This window comes from Peromyscus maniculatus, chromosome 11, assembly GCF_049852395.1.
Source record: "Peromyscus maniculatus bairdii isolate BWxNUB_F1_BW_parent chromosome 11, HU_Pman_BW_mat_3.1, whole genome shotgun sequence".
NCBI classification, from domain to species: Eukaryota; Metazoa; Chordata; class Mammalia; order Rodentia; family Cricetidae; genus Peromyscus; species Peromyscus maniculatus.
In genome coordinates, this window is record NC_134862.1 from 95,988,617 (window position 1) to 96,003,288 (window position 14,672).

General features: G+C 36.9%; 1 protein-coding gene across 1 annotated transcript in view; it reads right to left on the minus strand.

Moving 5' to 3' along the window:
• Positions 1-14,672, minus strand: part of Spata17 (spermatogenesis associated 17) — a 177,154-nt gene that overhangs the window by 113,748 nt on the left and 48,734 nt on the right. The window contains 1 exon segment of the mRNA XM_042258816.2: positions 10,026-10,129. Within this exon segment, the coding sequence (XP_042114750.2) occupies positions 10,026-10,129 (104 nt within the window).

The window sequence follows — 14,672 nt, forward strand, 5'->3', positions numbered from 1 at the left end:
GAAGAAAAGCAGCACAGATACAAGACTCTAGAAAGAAAGCAAACAAAGTTATAATTGAATGAAATACAAAACACAAGTAAGAACACAAACCAGGAAGCGCACACGCGCACGCACACACACACACACACACACACACACACACACAACTGGAATCTACACATACATTTCAATAATAACTCTAAATGTTGATGTCCTCAACTTTCCCATCAAAAGACATAAGCTATCTGAATAGATTTAAAAACAAAATCCATCTATCTGTTGTTTACAAGGAAATTTAAAAACCTATACTCCATCAACATAGATGCAAAAATCCTCAATAAAACACTAGCAAACTGAACATAGGCATATATCAATAAGATCGCTCACCACAATCAAGTTGACTTTCTCCCAAAATGAAGGGATGGTTCAACAGTCAGTAAATACAATGAAAATATCATAAATAATATAAATGGACTTAAGGATAAAAAAATTAAAAGATTATCTCAATAGATTCATAAAATGCATTTGACAAAATCCAACATCCTTATGCAATAAAAGTCCTAGAGAGAGTTGGACTGGAAGTAACATACCCCAGCATAAGGAAATCTGTATATGACAAACCCATAGCCAGAATTACCATAAATGGAGAGACTTTCAAAGTAATCCCATTGAAATCAGGGCAGAGACACGACTATCCATTGTCCCTACTCCTTTTCAATACAGTGCTGGTAACACTAGCTGAAGCAATACTGCAAGAGAGGGAAATTAAAAGAAAACAAATAGAAAAAGAAGTTAAATTGTCCCATTTGTAGATGACATGTTATTCTACATAGGAAATCCCAAAGTATTTCCACTAGAAAATTTCTAGAAACAACAATTTCATCAAAGTAGCAGGATAAAAAAAAATTAACTTACAAAGATCAGTAGCCTACCTATAAACCAACAATAAACACACTGAGAAACAGATCATGGAAACACTCCCATTTACAACTGTAAGCAAAATATTGTGAAATAAGCCTAAGAAGATGAAGGACTACCATAATGAGAACTTGAAATCTCTAAAGAAAGAGATTGAGAAAGACACAAGACAATGGCAAGACACCCTAAATTCATGGATTTGTAGAATTAATGTTGTGAAAATGACCATTATACCAAAAGCAATTTAAATATTAAATGCAATCCCAATAAAAAACATCTAAAATGTTCATCACAGAAATAGAAAAAAAAAACCCTACAATTCATATGGAACCAGAAAAAACTCTGTATAGCTAAAGCAATACTGAGATAAACAAACAACAAACAAAGAAAATACTAATAGAGTTATTGCCATTTCAGATTTCAAGATATAGTATAGAACTATAGTAATAGAAACAATATGGTACAAAAACAGACATGTAGACCAATGAGATAAAATGGAGACCCAAATATGAGTACTTGTACCTACAGCCACCTGACATTTGACACAGAAGCAAAAACAAAAAATACACTGGAGAAAAGACAGCATCTTTAATAAATGGTGCTGGGGAAAATGGATGTCCACAGGGAGAAGAATAAACTAGACCAATATTTCTCACCCTGTACAAAATTAGATCCAAATGGATCAAAACCCTCAATTTGCAAGCTGAAGCACTAAAGCTATTAGAAGAAAACATGGGCAATGAGAACGATTTCATGAACATGACTCTTTTCCAGGACTTAAGACAAGCAACCAAGCTTCTGCAGATGTAAGAAAACAACCACGTAAAGAAGATACCCACAGAATGGGACAGAATCTTTGTCGGCTATACATGTGACAAAGGATTAATATCCCAAATATACAAAGAACTCAAAAAACAGTCAAAGAAACGAACTGACAAAATTAAACAGAGAATGTTCAATAGAGAATTAAAAAGGACTAAGAAATATCTCAAAAAGTGTTCATCAATGTTAGCAATTAGGGAAATGTAAATCAAAACAACTTTGAGATTTCATCTCACCCCAGTCAGAACTGCTAAGAAAACAATGGACAACAATGCTGGCAAAGTTATGGGGGAAGGGGAGCCCCTACTTACTGGTGGTAGATTGCAGACTGTTGCAGCCACTATGGAAATCAGTGCAGAGAACTCTCAAAAATCCCACAGTCAATCTTCTATATATACTATACTATCATATGTACTACTACACTACTCCTTGGCCTATACCCAAAGGACTGAACATTCTCCTACACAGAGATTTGCTTAGCAATGTTCACTATTGCCCTATTTGCAATAGCTGGGAAATGGAAACAATCTAAATGTCCCTCAAGTGATGAAAGGATAATGACAATGTGACACATATACACAATGGGATACTATTCAGCAGAAATAAAAAGAAAGAAATCATGAAATTTGCAGATAAACGACCTAGGACAGATTAAGTGAGGTAACTCAAACCCAGAAATACAGCTGCCTCACGTTTTCTCATGTGTTCCCACAGAAAATTTGGTTCTAATCTCCAAATTTTCAAATGTGAGTATATAACAAGGAGTAACCTTTGAACTGAGGGAGTATGAAGGGACCATGTGGAGGAGGGCGTTAAGAGGGGAATAGCAGGGTACATGTTGAAACCATATACATACCACCAACAAAAAAAAGACCGAGCAGATGTGTATATGTGTGCGCAAACATACACACACACACACACACACACACACACACACACACACACACACACACAAATAACAAAGAAAAATGCTATCAACTTGGTTGCACTGGAGGGCTTTGAGGGAGGGTAGATTCTGAATGGAGAAAAGGAAGAGTTGAAGTGAAAATAAATATATTGAAAAATGTGTGAAGTTTATGCCTGTGTAAATATTGGAAGTATAGTTTCACATAAAGAAAAGTCAGTAGACAATTTCCATTCTAAGACAGATAGACCATGCACATACATATGCAGAGACAGAGAGAAGGGCAATTAGGTACCAATGAAGAATAAGTGAAATGAAACAAAAAACAGGGAAATCATATATTCAAAGTGCTCAGAAAAATAAGTGTTGAATTAGAAACAAGTATGCTAAAAGTAGCCCCCAGAGTTCAAATGAAACTATAATTTCATTTGAAAATTTAATGATATCATATTTTATCTTGTCTAATGATGTATAAAGATAATGTTTCGGGGAGAAAGGAATAATCCCAGTAATGAGATAGGGTGTAAGAAGGGATCAAAGAACTGGCAGTTTCATATAAAGCAGGAAAAACAATGCCTAATTTATAGCGTTATAAGAGACAGGACTGAAATATTGAACTATAAGGGCATGAAAATTAAAACATTCTCCAGTCCCTTCCAATAATGTTTGCGTTATTTGAAAGAGGAGTATTGATTAACTTTAGAGTTTGTTAAAGATGAAATTTCAAAGTTAATCACATAAGGAATGAAAGTAGAAGGCTTATTTCCTAAGTCTATGGAGTGGAAAGACATGGAATAAAAATGAAATCAATACAAAAGATAAGAAAGGAGGAGAAACCACAGAAAGAAAGGAATATAAAAGAACAACAAATAAAAATCACTAAGAAAGATAGCAAGGAGGAAGTTGATGAAACATACATTGAGGGTTGGCATGAAGTCATGTTTAGCTCACCACGACTTAACAGCACATTGTAAAAATCTTACTGTGAAGGACTGCATCAGCAAGTGATAGCTACCAATTTTCAGTTTGGGTAATATAATATAAATGAATACAATCTTGTTGTTGATGGAGCTCAGGCAACTGAAGTTTATTATAAAAGTCCTTACTAAGGGTGTGGTGGTGCAGGCTTCTGATCCAAGCACTGGGAAGACTGAGCTGAAAGCCGCTATGAGTTAGAGGCCAACCTCAGCTGCATAGCAAGACCTTGTCTCAAAAAACCAATAGATAATGAAATAAAGATATTTGCAAAGATGCAAACTTAAAATATAAATAAAAAGATCCTAATTAGTGTTGGGTGTGACAACACACATTATTAATTAACCTGTTATTAATTAATTAACACAAAGAACTCAGGAGGCAGAAGCAGCTGAATCTCAGTGAGTCTGAGGACAGCATGGTCTACATAAGTAAGATCAACAACAACTGGGTATATGTAGAGAGACCTTGTCTCAAACAAATAAACAAAAAATCCTATACATATGCTTTATATAAGAGATATATTTAAAATATAGCAATACAGAAAAGTATAGAATAAAAGGTTATAAAATAATATGAGACAAATTGTTTTAAAAGGAATGTTGTTTGGCTAATACAAAATCATATAGAACACAGAGCATCATTACAGAAAATAAATGAAGATGACGATTATTCATTAAAATTAAACACAACCTTTAATATTTTAAGGACTGAGCAAAGAACTAAACAACTGCAGAGCAAACATCTGTAGAACTAACAGTCTGCAACGCTGACCAATGTGGGGACAGATTTCCTCATGCCTCAATTAGTATAGAGGCAACATATTCAGTATGCTTAGATTGTAAATGTGACTTAAAATTAGCTATTTTAAATAAAAGGAAAACTAACAATCATAATAAATGCAGGAAAGATAGTTGAAAAATATCCAAAGTACATGCAGGTTATCTGAAATGTTTATTAAATTCATGAAGTTTCTGCATCTAAAAACTAACAAATTTCAGAAATTACTGTTTGTTTTCATAAAATACCATGTTTTCCCTTTCAAACACTGTGATATGCCCACCCTCCCTAGACAGCATTCAGTGAAGGCTCTACCTAATGCCATGAGACATAGAAAGAATAAGGTTGGAAGAAGAAAAACTACTTGAATATTTTTAAATAGCATACAATTTATATATGAAGTGCCCAAATCAATAGATTAGCAAATTCATTAAGATTTTAGCAGGGCATCGGATACAATATTAAAGCAAACCCAAACCTTTTTATATAAATTTTATTTATTGAGTGTGTGTGTGTGTGTGTGTGTGTGTGTGTGTGTGTGTGAGAGAGAGAGAGAGAGAGAGAGAGAGAGAGAGAGAGAGAGAGTTTGTGTGTGTGTGTGCGTGCGCGCATGCGCGCGCATGTATATGTGTATGACACATATGCCATAGGATAAGTATGTGGAGTTCCTTCTCTCCTCCCTTTATGTAGCTTCCAGAGATGGCACTCAGGCTGCCCGATGAACAGTGAGCACTTTTACCCACTGAGCCATCTCCCCAGCTCCACAGATAACATTTCTATACACCAATTATAGTTAAAAATGGAAATTCAAGAAGTTATCTTTATGGGCTAGCAAGACTGTTCAGCATATAAAGGCAACTGCCACACAAGCTGAATGACCCAAGTTCAACACCCAGAACCATTAAGATTGCAGAGAGAAAACTGACTCCACAAGGATGTCCTCTGACTGCCCCGCATATCACCATCATGGCACATGTGCACTGCACAAGGATGTCCTCTGACTGCCCTGCATATCACCATCATGGCATGTGTGTATTCCCCTATACTCACCCCTCTCCCGCATCTCTGTCTCTCAATAAACAAGATGTTATAATGATGTAAAAGAAGTTCTCATTTACAAAAATAAATAAATAAACGCTCCTTTTTAGCAGATGATGTTTTACCAGTTTACTCAAATATTAAAAAATTAAATGAAGGCTAAATAAGAGGTTCATTTAATCACAAACTCTATATAGTACAGATTTTGTGTATGTATATATATGTAATCAGATATATTATTAACATTCGATCAGTCACATTTCTTATAAAAGTTTTTGAAGAACCTGATAACCAGACACCCTACTGTTTCTACCCAAGAAAAAAGAACTAAGAAAAACCAAGACATAAACAAGAATGCTTTCTGTAGCTCTATCTTTACAATAGTAGAAAAATTATATCTATCACAGAGGGTCTATTGAAAAGTTATGAATTATAACATAATACCAAACAGCCATTACATATTAGAAGGACATTCCTTAAGTATGGAATAATACTCAAAGTACAAAAATAAGATGAGGATTAATGTCGATGATGTAATATCACTTGAGTTTAATATGCTTTGATTTAGGAAAACATGTTAAGGGCCGTTTAGCTAAGGAAAATCAGGACAATGATGCATGGAGATGCTTCTGCAAGAATAAAGTATTTATGTGAAGAGCCCAAGTGGAACTTTATGTGAAGAGTCTAAGTGGAACTTGAGAGTTAGCTAAGCTGGAATGTTGGGGATGAAAGAGGAACCTGGAAATAGGAGGAAATGTGGGACAATGAACAAAGCAAGGATAATAAGAAACGGTGTGTGTAGCGGGGAGCAAGAAAGAGAAATCGTGAGAAGCAGTAACCAGCGTGTCTTACAGAACAAAGAGCTATGGGGAAATACGTTAATTATTGTCTGTATTATGTTAATAGTGTAGACATGAATCTGTCATCATCATTTTACCCCACCAATCCATTACTGTAATAGAGACTCTGAGGATTAGAATTTCCTCAGGAAATTTCATCTGAGAATGTGATTGGGCCACCCTCAGACATCTGGGCTCCTGAGCAATTCACATCCCAGGAAGAGAGTTCACTTTCAATTAGGGTAACCTGCCTCACAACTAAAGCTGCATGAGTATATACCCTGGTCTTTGTTTCATTCTTTCTTAGTATACATAAATTTTAACACTGAACTAGGTGTGGTAAGGAGAGATTTAGAATTTCTCTATCACCAATACTTAACTAAAAGTGTAACTAAAGGAATCCAAATGTCACAATGGTTTCCCCTCTCCAGTTTCCTAGGAAATGAAGTCACTCATGTCTTGGAGGTAGGAGGAAGAACAAGTAGTGAACAAGGTGAAAGGTAGCAAAGAAAGGCACATGGTGCCGAGAGGAATCAATTAGTTAAGGGACACCATCAGACTGAGGCAGTTAGGAAAACTACTTCAGAACAAGGAGGCACTGAGGAGGGCCACAAGAAGACAGAGTCATCTCAGAAAGTCAGATTTCGAGAACACTGTGCTATAAAAATCTGCAATAATTCTAAGAATTTAGTATATTTTTTGGGCACAGAAAATACGAATGCTTTCTGCTTTTGTTTCTACATATTTTTGTGATATCTTCCAATGAGGTATGTGTACATTAAGGCTAACAAGGGTTTCTTACTTAAATATTCTATGCCAACATCTCAGCTACTACTGGCCCTGTAAAGTCATCAAAAATGTTTATTGAATGGAATTGGTAACGGTTAAGATTAAAAACAAAACAAAAAATGATATTCTCAAAACCGCCTCTAGCTGATAAACTTGAAAATACACTGCAGTTTCCTTACCCACCTGTGTTAGGAACTTAGCCAGCTCATATTATGTTAGTCTCCAAGGTTACAGAGACCCTGCAGGCAGCAATGATGATACTTTCCTCAGGTTGATGTCACAACACAAAACCAAAGGGGAGATGGCATCAGGAGCTTCTCGGGAAAGCCTAACTGCCCTAAGTAAGGAGAGTCCCGATTCTGTGTTTAAAACAAGACAAACTGGAGATGGAAAGATGGCCCAGGGGTAAAGAGTGCTTGGAACTCTTGAAGAACTTCGTTCAATTCCCAGTACCCATATTAGCAGCTCATAACTGTCTGTCACTCTAGCTCAAGAGACCTGACACTTCTGGCCTCTGCAGGTACCCAGACTCTGTGTGTATGTACACACACACACACACACACACAGAGGGAAGGAAGGAAGGAAGGAGGGGGGGGAGAGAGAGAGAAATAAAAAATAAAATAAATGCTTTAAAAAATGGCAACCCAAAGAGTAGAAAGGAGTCTTATGTGAAAAATTTATAAAATCTAAAGAAAACTTCAGATAAGCAAAAATAGCTTATATATTAAAGGAAATAAAAAATCAGAAACATTAAACAAGATGAGCAAATACAATAGTTAAGATATCAAATGTAATTGTTTTGCTGTGCAATTAAAATACAACCTAGCACAGATGGAAAACCAAAATCCATTTACTTGCCTTTCAAGAGCATATAAAAGAAAATAATCTACGTAAATTGAAAAACAATAAACTACCTAAAGCAATATTCATGTCAAATACATTTTGACTGTAATATTTAGTAAATTTAAGAGAAATATTAGACATTGAAAAATAAATTCCAAAGAAGAAATTAAAAATGGCATCACACTATATAAAGCATGTAGAATATGGGTAGTGTTCAGTTGGAAGCTCTGCTTCAGCCCCACCTTCCTCTCTAAACTCTGTCCCCTCTCAGAAAGCCCGCTTGACTTCTGGGTCGGGGAGGGCTTGAGAGTCACCCGGGGCGCTTTGCTCATTAAACCTGGTCTTTTCAATTTGGCTTGATCTGACTCATTGCTTCGGTGGAGAAACCAACTACCAGGAATCCAGAAATACTTACCAGGTAGTACTATAATTAGAAAGAAGCAGTGGCCAAACTACTTTAAATGTACGTATCCATGTGTGTTGCACACACATGTCTTCAGATGTGTCTGTGTGTACACATGCCTATAGAAGTCAGTGAACATCCAATTTCTTCCCTGATTGCTTGCTCTCCACCGGATTTTCTGACACACCACCTCATAGTGAACCTGGGACGACTCACTGTTGGCTAGACCAGACGGCCAGGAAGTCCAGAGGTCTGCTTGCCTCCATCTCCTTCTCCAGGGCAGGGGTTACAGAGACTCATCATGGTACCCAGCTTTTATCGGGCTCTGGGGGTCTGAACTCTGGTCTTGAAGCTTATATAGCATGTTTACTGACTGAGCTATCTCCCTAGGCCATAGTTACTTTAATTAAAAAAAAAATCTTAAAAGCAAGAATCACAAATTTATAAAGAACTGAAAGGAAACTCACACTAATAGAAGAACTCAAATCCATTACCTGTGTTCAGTCCTTCCTCCCTTGATGTTTAGCCTGCCCTGTTCTCTTTTCTGCAGGTTATACTGTACCCACATGTACATTTGCTTACACACATACATATATCATTGCCTAGGCTCCCTCTGTAAGGGAGAATTGTAGTTTTTCTTCTTTCTGAGATTGTGTGGCCTCACTTAATATTATACATTTAAAGTCCATCTATTCTCCTGCAGATTTTGTAATGCAATGCTGTTTAAAACATACAAAAATTGGACCACTTACATCTCCAACAGGAATATTCCAAAAAAGCTAATATGAAAAATGGTACTGTCACCCACAGGTGAGAGAGTGGAGACACTGATGCTGCCAGCAGCCTAAGGAGATCTGGAAGTCTTTGGGGACCTCCACTTAGGCAAGACTGGGTCTTTGGCAATACTACAGAAACTAATTTTAGGATTCCAGCACTGGAATCTGTTTAAAACATTTTAACCAACTGAAAAACACAAATTTGTATAAAGAGAGGCCCTCAGGAAGGAACACAAACCTTAGAGCAAGAATCTTAAAAACAATTGTTTGTGATCCTTGGTCCAAAACATTTAAGAGTAAAACAAAATAATGATTGCAGAAGAAACAAAATTTTCGAGTAAAAACTCTCTAGGTGCGAATAATCATTAATGATCATTTCCACCTCATTTACACGTCCTGTAGGCAAGGGGTAATCATGTCACTATTGTGGGGAGTATCACAGAGGGAGACTGTTTTTAAAGCACAGCAATATGAAACCACACAGCACTTGGAAAAGCTGACTGAACAGTGCTGACTCCTGCACCCGGTGTCTATCTACAGAAGATGTCCTGTTCCCTTGTCTGCTGTCAGACTGCTCCCTTAATGTGTTCCATGATGTTTCCTTCCTTCAGAAATAAATTCTCATTATGTGCAAGTTTATCAAAACACATAGGAGGTTTATTGAATACTTCATCTGCAGAAGCACTTTATAGATAAATCTAACTCATTATATGATATTTTTATAGAAAGCAAACACTTATGTGGACCACATAGTACACACATAAATAATCTAATTTACAGTCAATCATACATGATCATTTTGACATGTGGACAAATGTTTAAGATAAATAGAATCATGTAGCTATATCATATCAACACAATATCACTAAGTCTCAAGATCTTTCCTAAGTGCGATAATAATCAGTCTATTGATAGTCCATGTAAACTTTCACTAGTACAAGGGTGGTTATATTACTCACCTAATTGCATCATTGGTCTCTGAAACAGCTTTCAAGTATTCCTTTAAATAATAATAATTAAAGCAATATTTCCGGATCCTAAAGGCACGCCATCGTCTCTGAATCTATTAGTGTAAATAAAAACATAAAATATGTCATTCAACATTTTTTTAAAATATACTTCTTCAAATCTAGATGATTATGTCTAATAACTTCTTTCAAGTAAAGGTTTAGACAATGTCCCAACTAGACATTGTATGCCATCAAGTAAAACCTCTAGTGCCAGGAATGGGTTACATGTTGAGTCATTGGCCAAGGTCACATGGTCCACCACTCTTAAACATCACAGGCTATTGCCAAGGCTACTTGGTTGTTCTCTACAACCTGATGGCCAGGCCTTAGTGTTGAAGACAATATTTGTGTCATTAAACATGGAGAAGCCAAGCTGTTGTCCAACTAAAAGCTTTACCCCTACTGGCTAGCATTCATGATGCTGGAAGGTACTCTGCACACTATAGGAAAAAAGTAATCATCAGTATCACCTGGCTATAAACCTTGCAACTTACAACAGAGACACACCTGCAAGATATACTGGTGTGATTGTGTCACAAATGTAATAGGAGTAACAAACCTTTTGATTGAATTTAAGACTCACACCATGAGATGGAACCCATATCTGACATTGCTAAAGGGGCAAAGAACCTGAGACTGGATAGTTCATGAGCTTTAGGGAAAACTTATTACTTTTATTCTGCTAAGGGAACCTAACATAAAATAACTTCTAAGACACACTGTTAGACCTCACTAAACTCTCATGAGACAATCTTCTTGCAGTAGATGGAAATTAATGCAGAGACCCACAACTGGATAATGTATAGAGAGTGACAGACTTTGGGACACTCAGCCTTAAATGGGTCGTCTCTATCAAACCTCTCTCCTAGGGCTCAGAAATCTATGTGGAAGTGGAGGTAAAAAGATTTGAAAAGTCAGAGGTGGTAGATGTCTTAATGGAAATGGCAGCTTCTAGACACAGGGAGACTGATACACAAATGAACACACAGAGATTGTGACAGCATGTACAAGACCTGAACAGGGTCAACACAGACAAAATCCCAGCACTGAGAATGGGTTGTTGACACAAACTCTCATCCCTAACTACCTGCAATTGATAACTGCATGGAGAGGGAAACTTAGCTCCTTTAATAGAGTACCACTGGGTCTATCAACCATACTCCAGGGCAGGTCCCATGCTCAGCAGTAGCTGGCCAATACGCAATGGATTCCAGGGATTTTTGTGTGCTTTCATTGATTTTCTTTTAAAAAAAATCTTTAAAAAAATTTTGTATATTTTGATTTTCTTTTTCTTTCTTTTTTTTGAGGTGAGGATTGTAGCATGAATCTTAAAAGTTCTTATTAATAAAATCAAACCTGAGGCAAGTTATTGGGGTGAACACTGGAAGATCAGAGAAACAGAACAAGCCACAGCTAACCTCACCTGGCCAACTTCTCAGCTGATCTTGTTTCCTCAGACTGGAAGCTTCTGTGTCCTCATCCCAATGGCTCTCAGCTGAACTGCTGCTCAAAAGCCTGAATGCTTAACCTGCCAAAATCTTAACCAGCCAAATGCTTCTAGTTTCTGGTCTTCACGCCTTATATACCTTTCTGCTTTCTACCACCACTCCCTGGGATTAAAGGCTTGCTTTCTGGGATTAAAGGCATGATGAGTAACCATGCCTGTCTGTATCCTTGAAACATGGATTTCTGCCTCTGAAATGCTAGGATTAAAGGCCTGTGCTACCACTGCCTATCCTCTATGTTTAATATTGTGGCTATTCTGTCTCTGACCCCAGATAAGTTTATTAGCATGCACAATATTTGGGGGAATACAATACTACAGAGGATGATTTGGGGAAGGGAAAGCATATGATCAAAATATATTGTATACATTTAAAAAAATAAAAACACACAAAGTGTCTTGGGGCTTTCTATGAAAAGCTAGTACATTAGTTGTAAATGTAAGTAGTACCAATATATTTGTTACACGATACTGCAAAGATAAAATTTACAATCTGCTATTGCAATTTGTATGTATAGCTGTGTGTGTGGTGTGTGTATGCATGTGCATTGGCATGTCTCATGTGTGTAGGTGCATGTGTGAACATATGTGAAGGCCAGAGGTTGAAGTCAGATATTTTCTTGATCACCGTCCCCATTATTTACTTAGGCAGCTTCTCTAGCTGCAGCCAGATCTTGCTGGTTTGGGAAATCTAACTAGGCAGCTTGCCCCATACTCTATCTCTCCCTCTTAAGCACTGGGATTGTAGGTGCAGGCCACCATTGGCACCGCTCATATACAGCCACTGGGGATCCAAAGCCCCATCTATCCTCATGTCTATATGCCTACACTCTTTAGCCACTGAACCATCTTCCAGCTAGGAAGTTGCTTCCTTAGTTATTTGGTCACGGCAACAAAAAGAATGACTAATGCAACTACTAACTGCACTGTAGCCTGGATTAGGCCTAATTGAAGTAAGCTGGTAAACGAGCCTGTCTTCAAATAAAATGCTATTTTTGTTCTTTTATTTATTTTTTAACTTTATTTTTTTGGCATCATAATTATGTTATTTCTCCTTCTCTTTACTCCCCCTAAACCCTGTTCTCTTTGAAGTTCATTGCCTTTTCTTTAATTGTTGTCACAATATTATAAGGCCCTAGGTTCAAATTTCTAGTACCACCAAAGGGGAAAAAAAACTGACAGATAAGGTTGCATTTACTTTTCACTTTGAATAGCGCCTTCCTAGTAGCGCTATTCAAAGTGAACAGTTCCTAGGCTGGCCTGAGACTCACTATAGAAGCCAGGCTGTCTGTGGAATTCAAACTCTGGTCTCAGTCTCCCAAGTGCTGGGCTGTCAGGGATTGGGAACTATGCCTGGTACTGTACTGAGTCGTGATCATGACTTTCTAATGCTATTCTAATAATGTTAATAGCTGTTCTTTGTTGACTTCTCGGGTATCAGGTGGTATCCTAGTGTTTTACTTACGTTATTTTATCTTCAGAACACTTCTATGTGAAAAATACTATCTTTATCTCATTCATAGAAAATGACACAAAAACAGGTTATATAGTTTTTCTTATAATTATTCAGCTATTAGTGATAGCTTTAGTAATTAAGCTGGAGCAATGGCAAGTCTATTCTTCTAGTCATTACAAACAGATTGGAAAATAAATGAATCACAATTTTCAACCAATGGGACTTCTTTTGAAGCTATCTTCTCTAAATATATTCCACAGAAATCCAAACAGTTTATTTTTACCAAAAGACATACCTTCACTGTTGTGAGATAAAGAAGTAACATACTTAGTATGCTCCTGGCTATCTCATAAACTCCCAGTCATCATGAGAATTGTCTCCTTTGGTAATATATTCACCAGTTTTCAGGACAATTCAAACTAAAATGTAAGGTATGATATCAATTTTGTAGGACAACAAATTCTGAACTTATTTAAAATAATGGAAGGAGACATTGAGAATCATGGCCTTCCAACAATATTTTTGTTTTGTTTTTTAGCTAAAGGATATTAAGCCTAATAGGCATGTTAAGTGGAATGTTGAATTGATACTGAATAAACAGTGATGCTGTCTGAAAATATTTTTCTTTGTCATTTAAAAAGTCATCTAAAAGATTTTCACAATCATTCTACATGAGTATACTGAACCAGACACATAAACTCTAAAAACCAGAGTGAAGCAGCACTTCAAGGAGATGTAGCTACATTGGGAGCTTGTCAATAAATGGTTTTTCAATTTACGTTAATTAACTTTTCTCTGTAGTAATATTTTAACTATAGGAGCGGCTGCAACTGAGTGCAGTGCTTGTCGAAGCCAGAGGGTGTCCGATCCCCCAGAGCTGGAGTCACATGAGGTGTGAGCCCCCTGACATGGGTGGGTGCTCAGAGCCCAACTTCCCCGGGAAGAGCGGCAAGAGTTCTCAGCTCCGAGTCTCTCAAACTCCTCAGATGATCTCATTTTAGAGATAAGTTCTTTAAATTAAAAAAGATTGTCATAAAATGATATGATATTCAATTTAGAAAGTCTTCATAATTTAACTAAAATCATATAATGTCTGACAATATGGAGAAATTGGTACAAATCCCTTTCTAATGAAACAGAGAAACAAATCAAAGCATACATTTATAAATATTACATGCAAATAGGAGAGCATTTCCTTGTTTCATCTAATTTAATGTTCTGACTTCATTCTGAGATATAGATTATAAGGCTCATTTGAAAGAAGAGAGAATTGATGCTTAATGAGGTCCGATAAGTGCCTAAGGTCACATGGGTGGTTGGACAGCACACTCTTTATCTGTTTACATAGCAACACCGGTATAAAATAAGAGGACATTTGCAAGTAGGCACTGCAGGAAATGCATGCTTAGCAAGAAAAAAGCCATGCAGTGATGGTGCTGAGGACAGCTCATGCCTGAAAATATTAACTAAATTCAAATAAAATTAAAATTTTAGCAGACATCTGAAATGTTCTCCAGGAGTGAGTGTGGTGGGTAATTGTCTGTGTATGGCAGAGAAGACACTGAGACCATTTCTAAGAAAAGCACCTGTGTGGACAAACAGAAATCTGCTGAGTCACCTGAGCTAACCCTGAAAG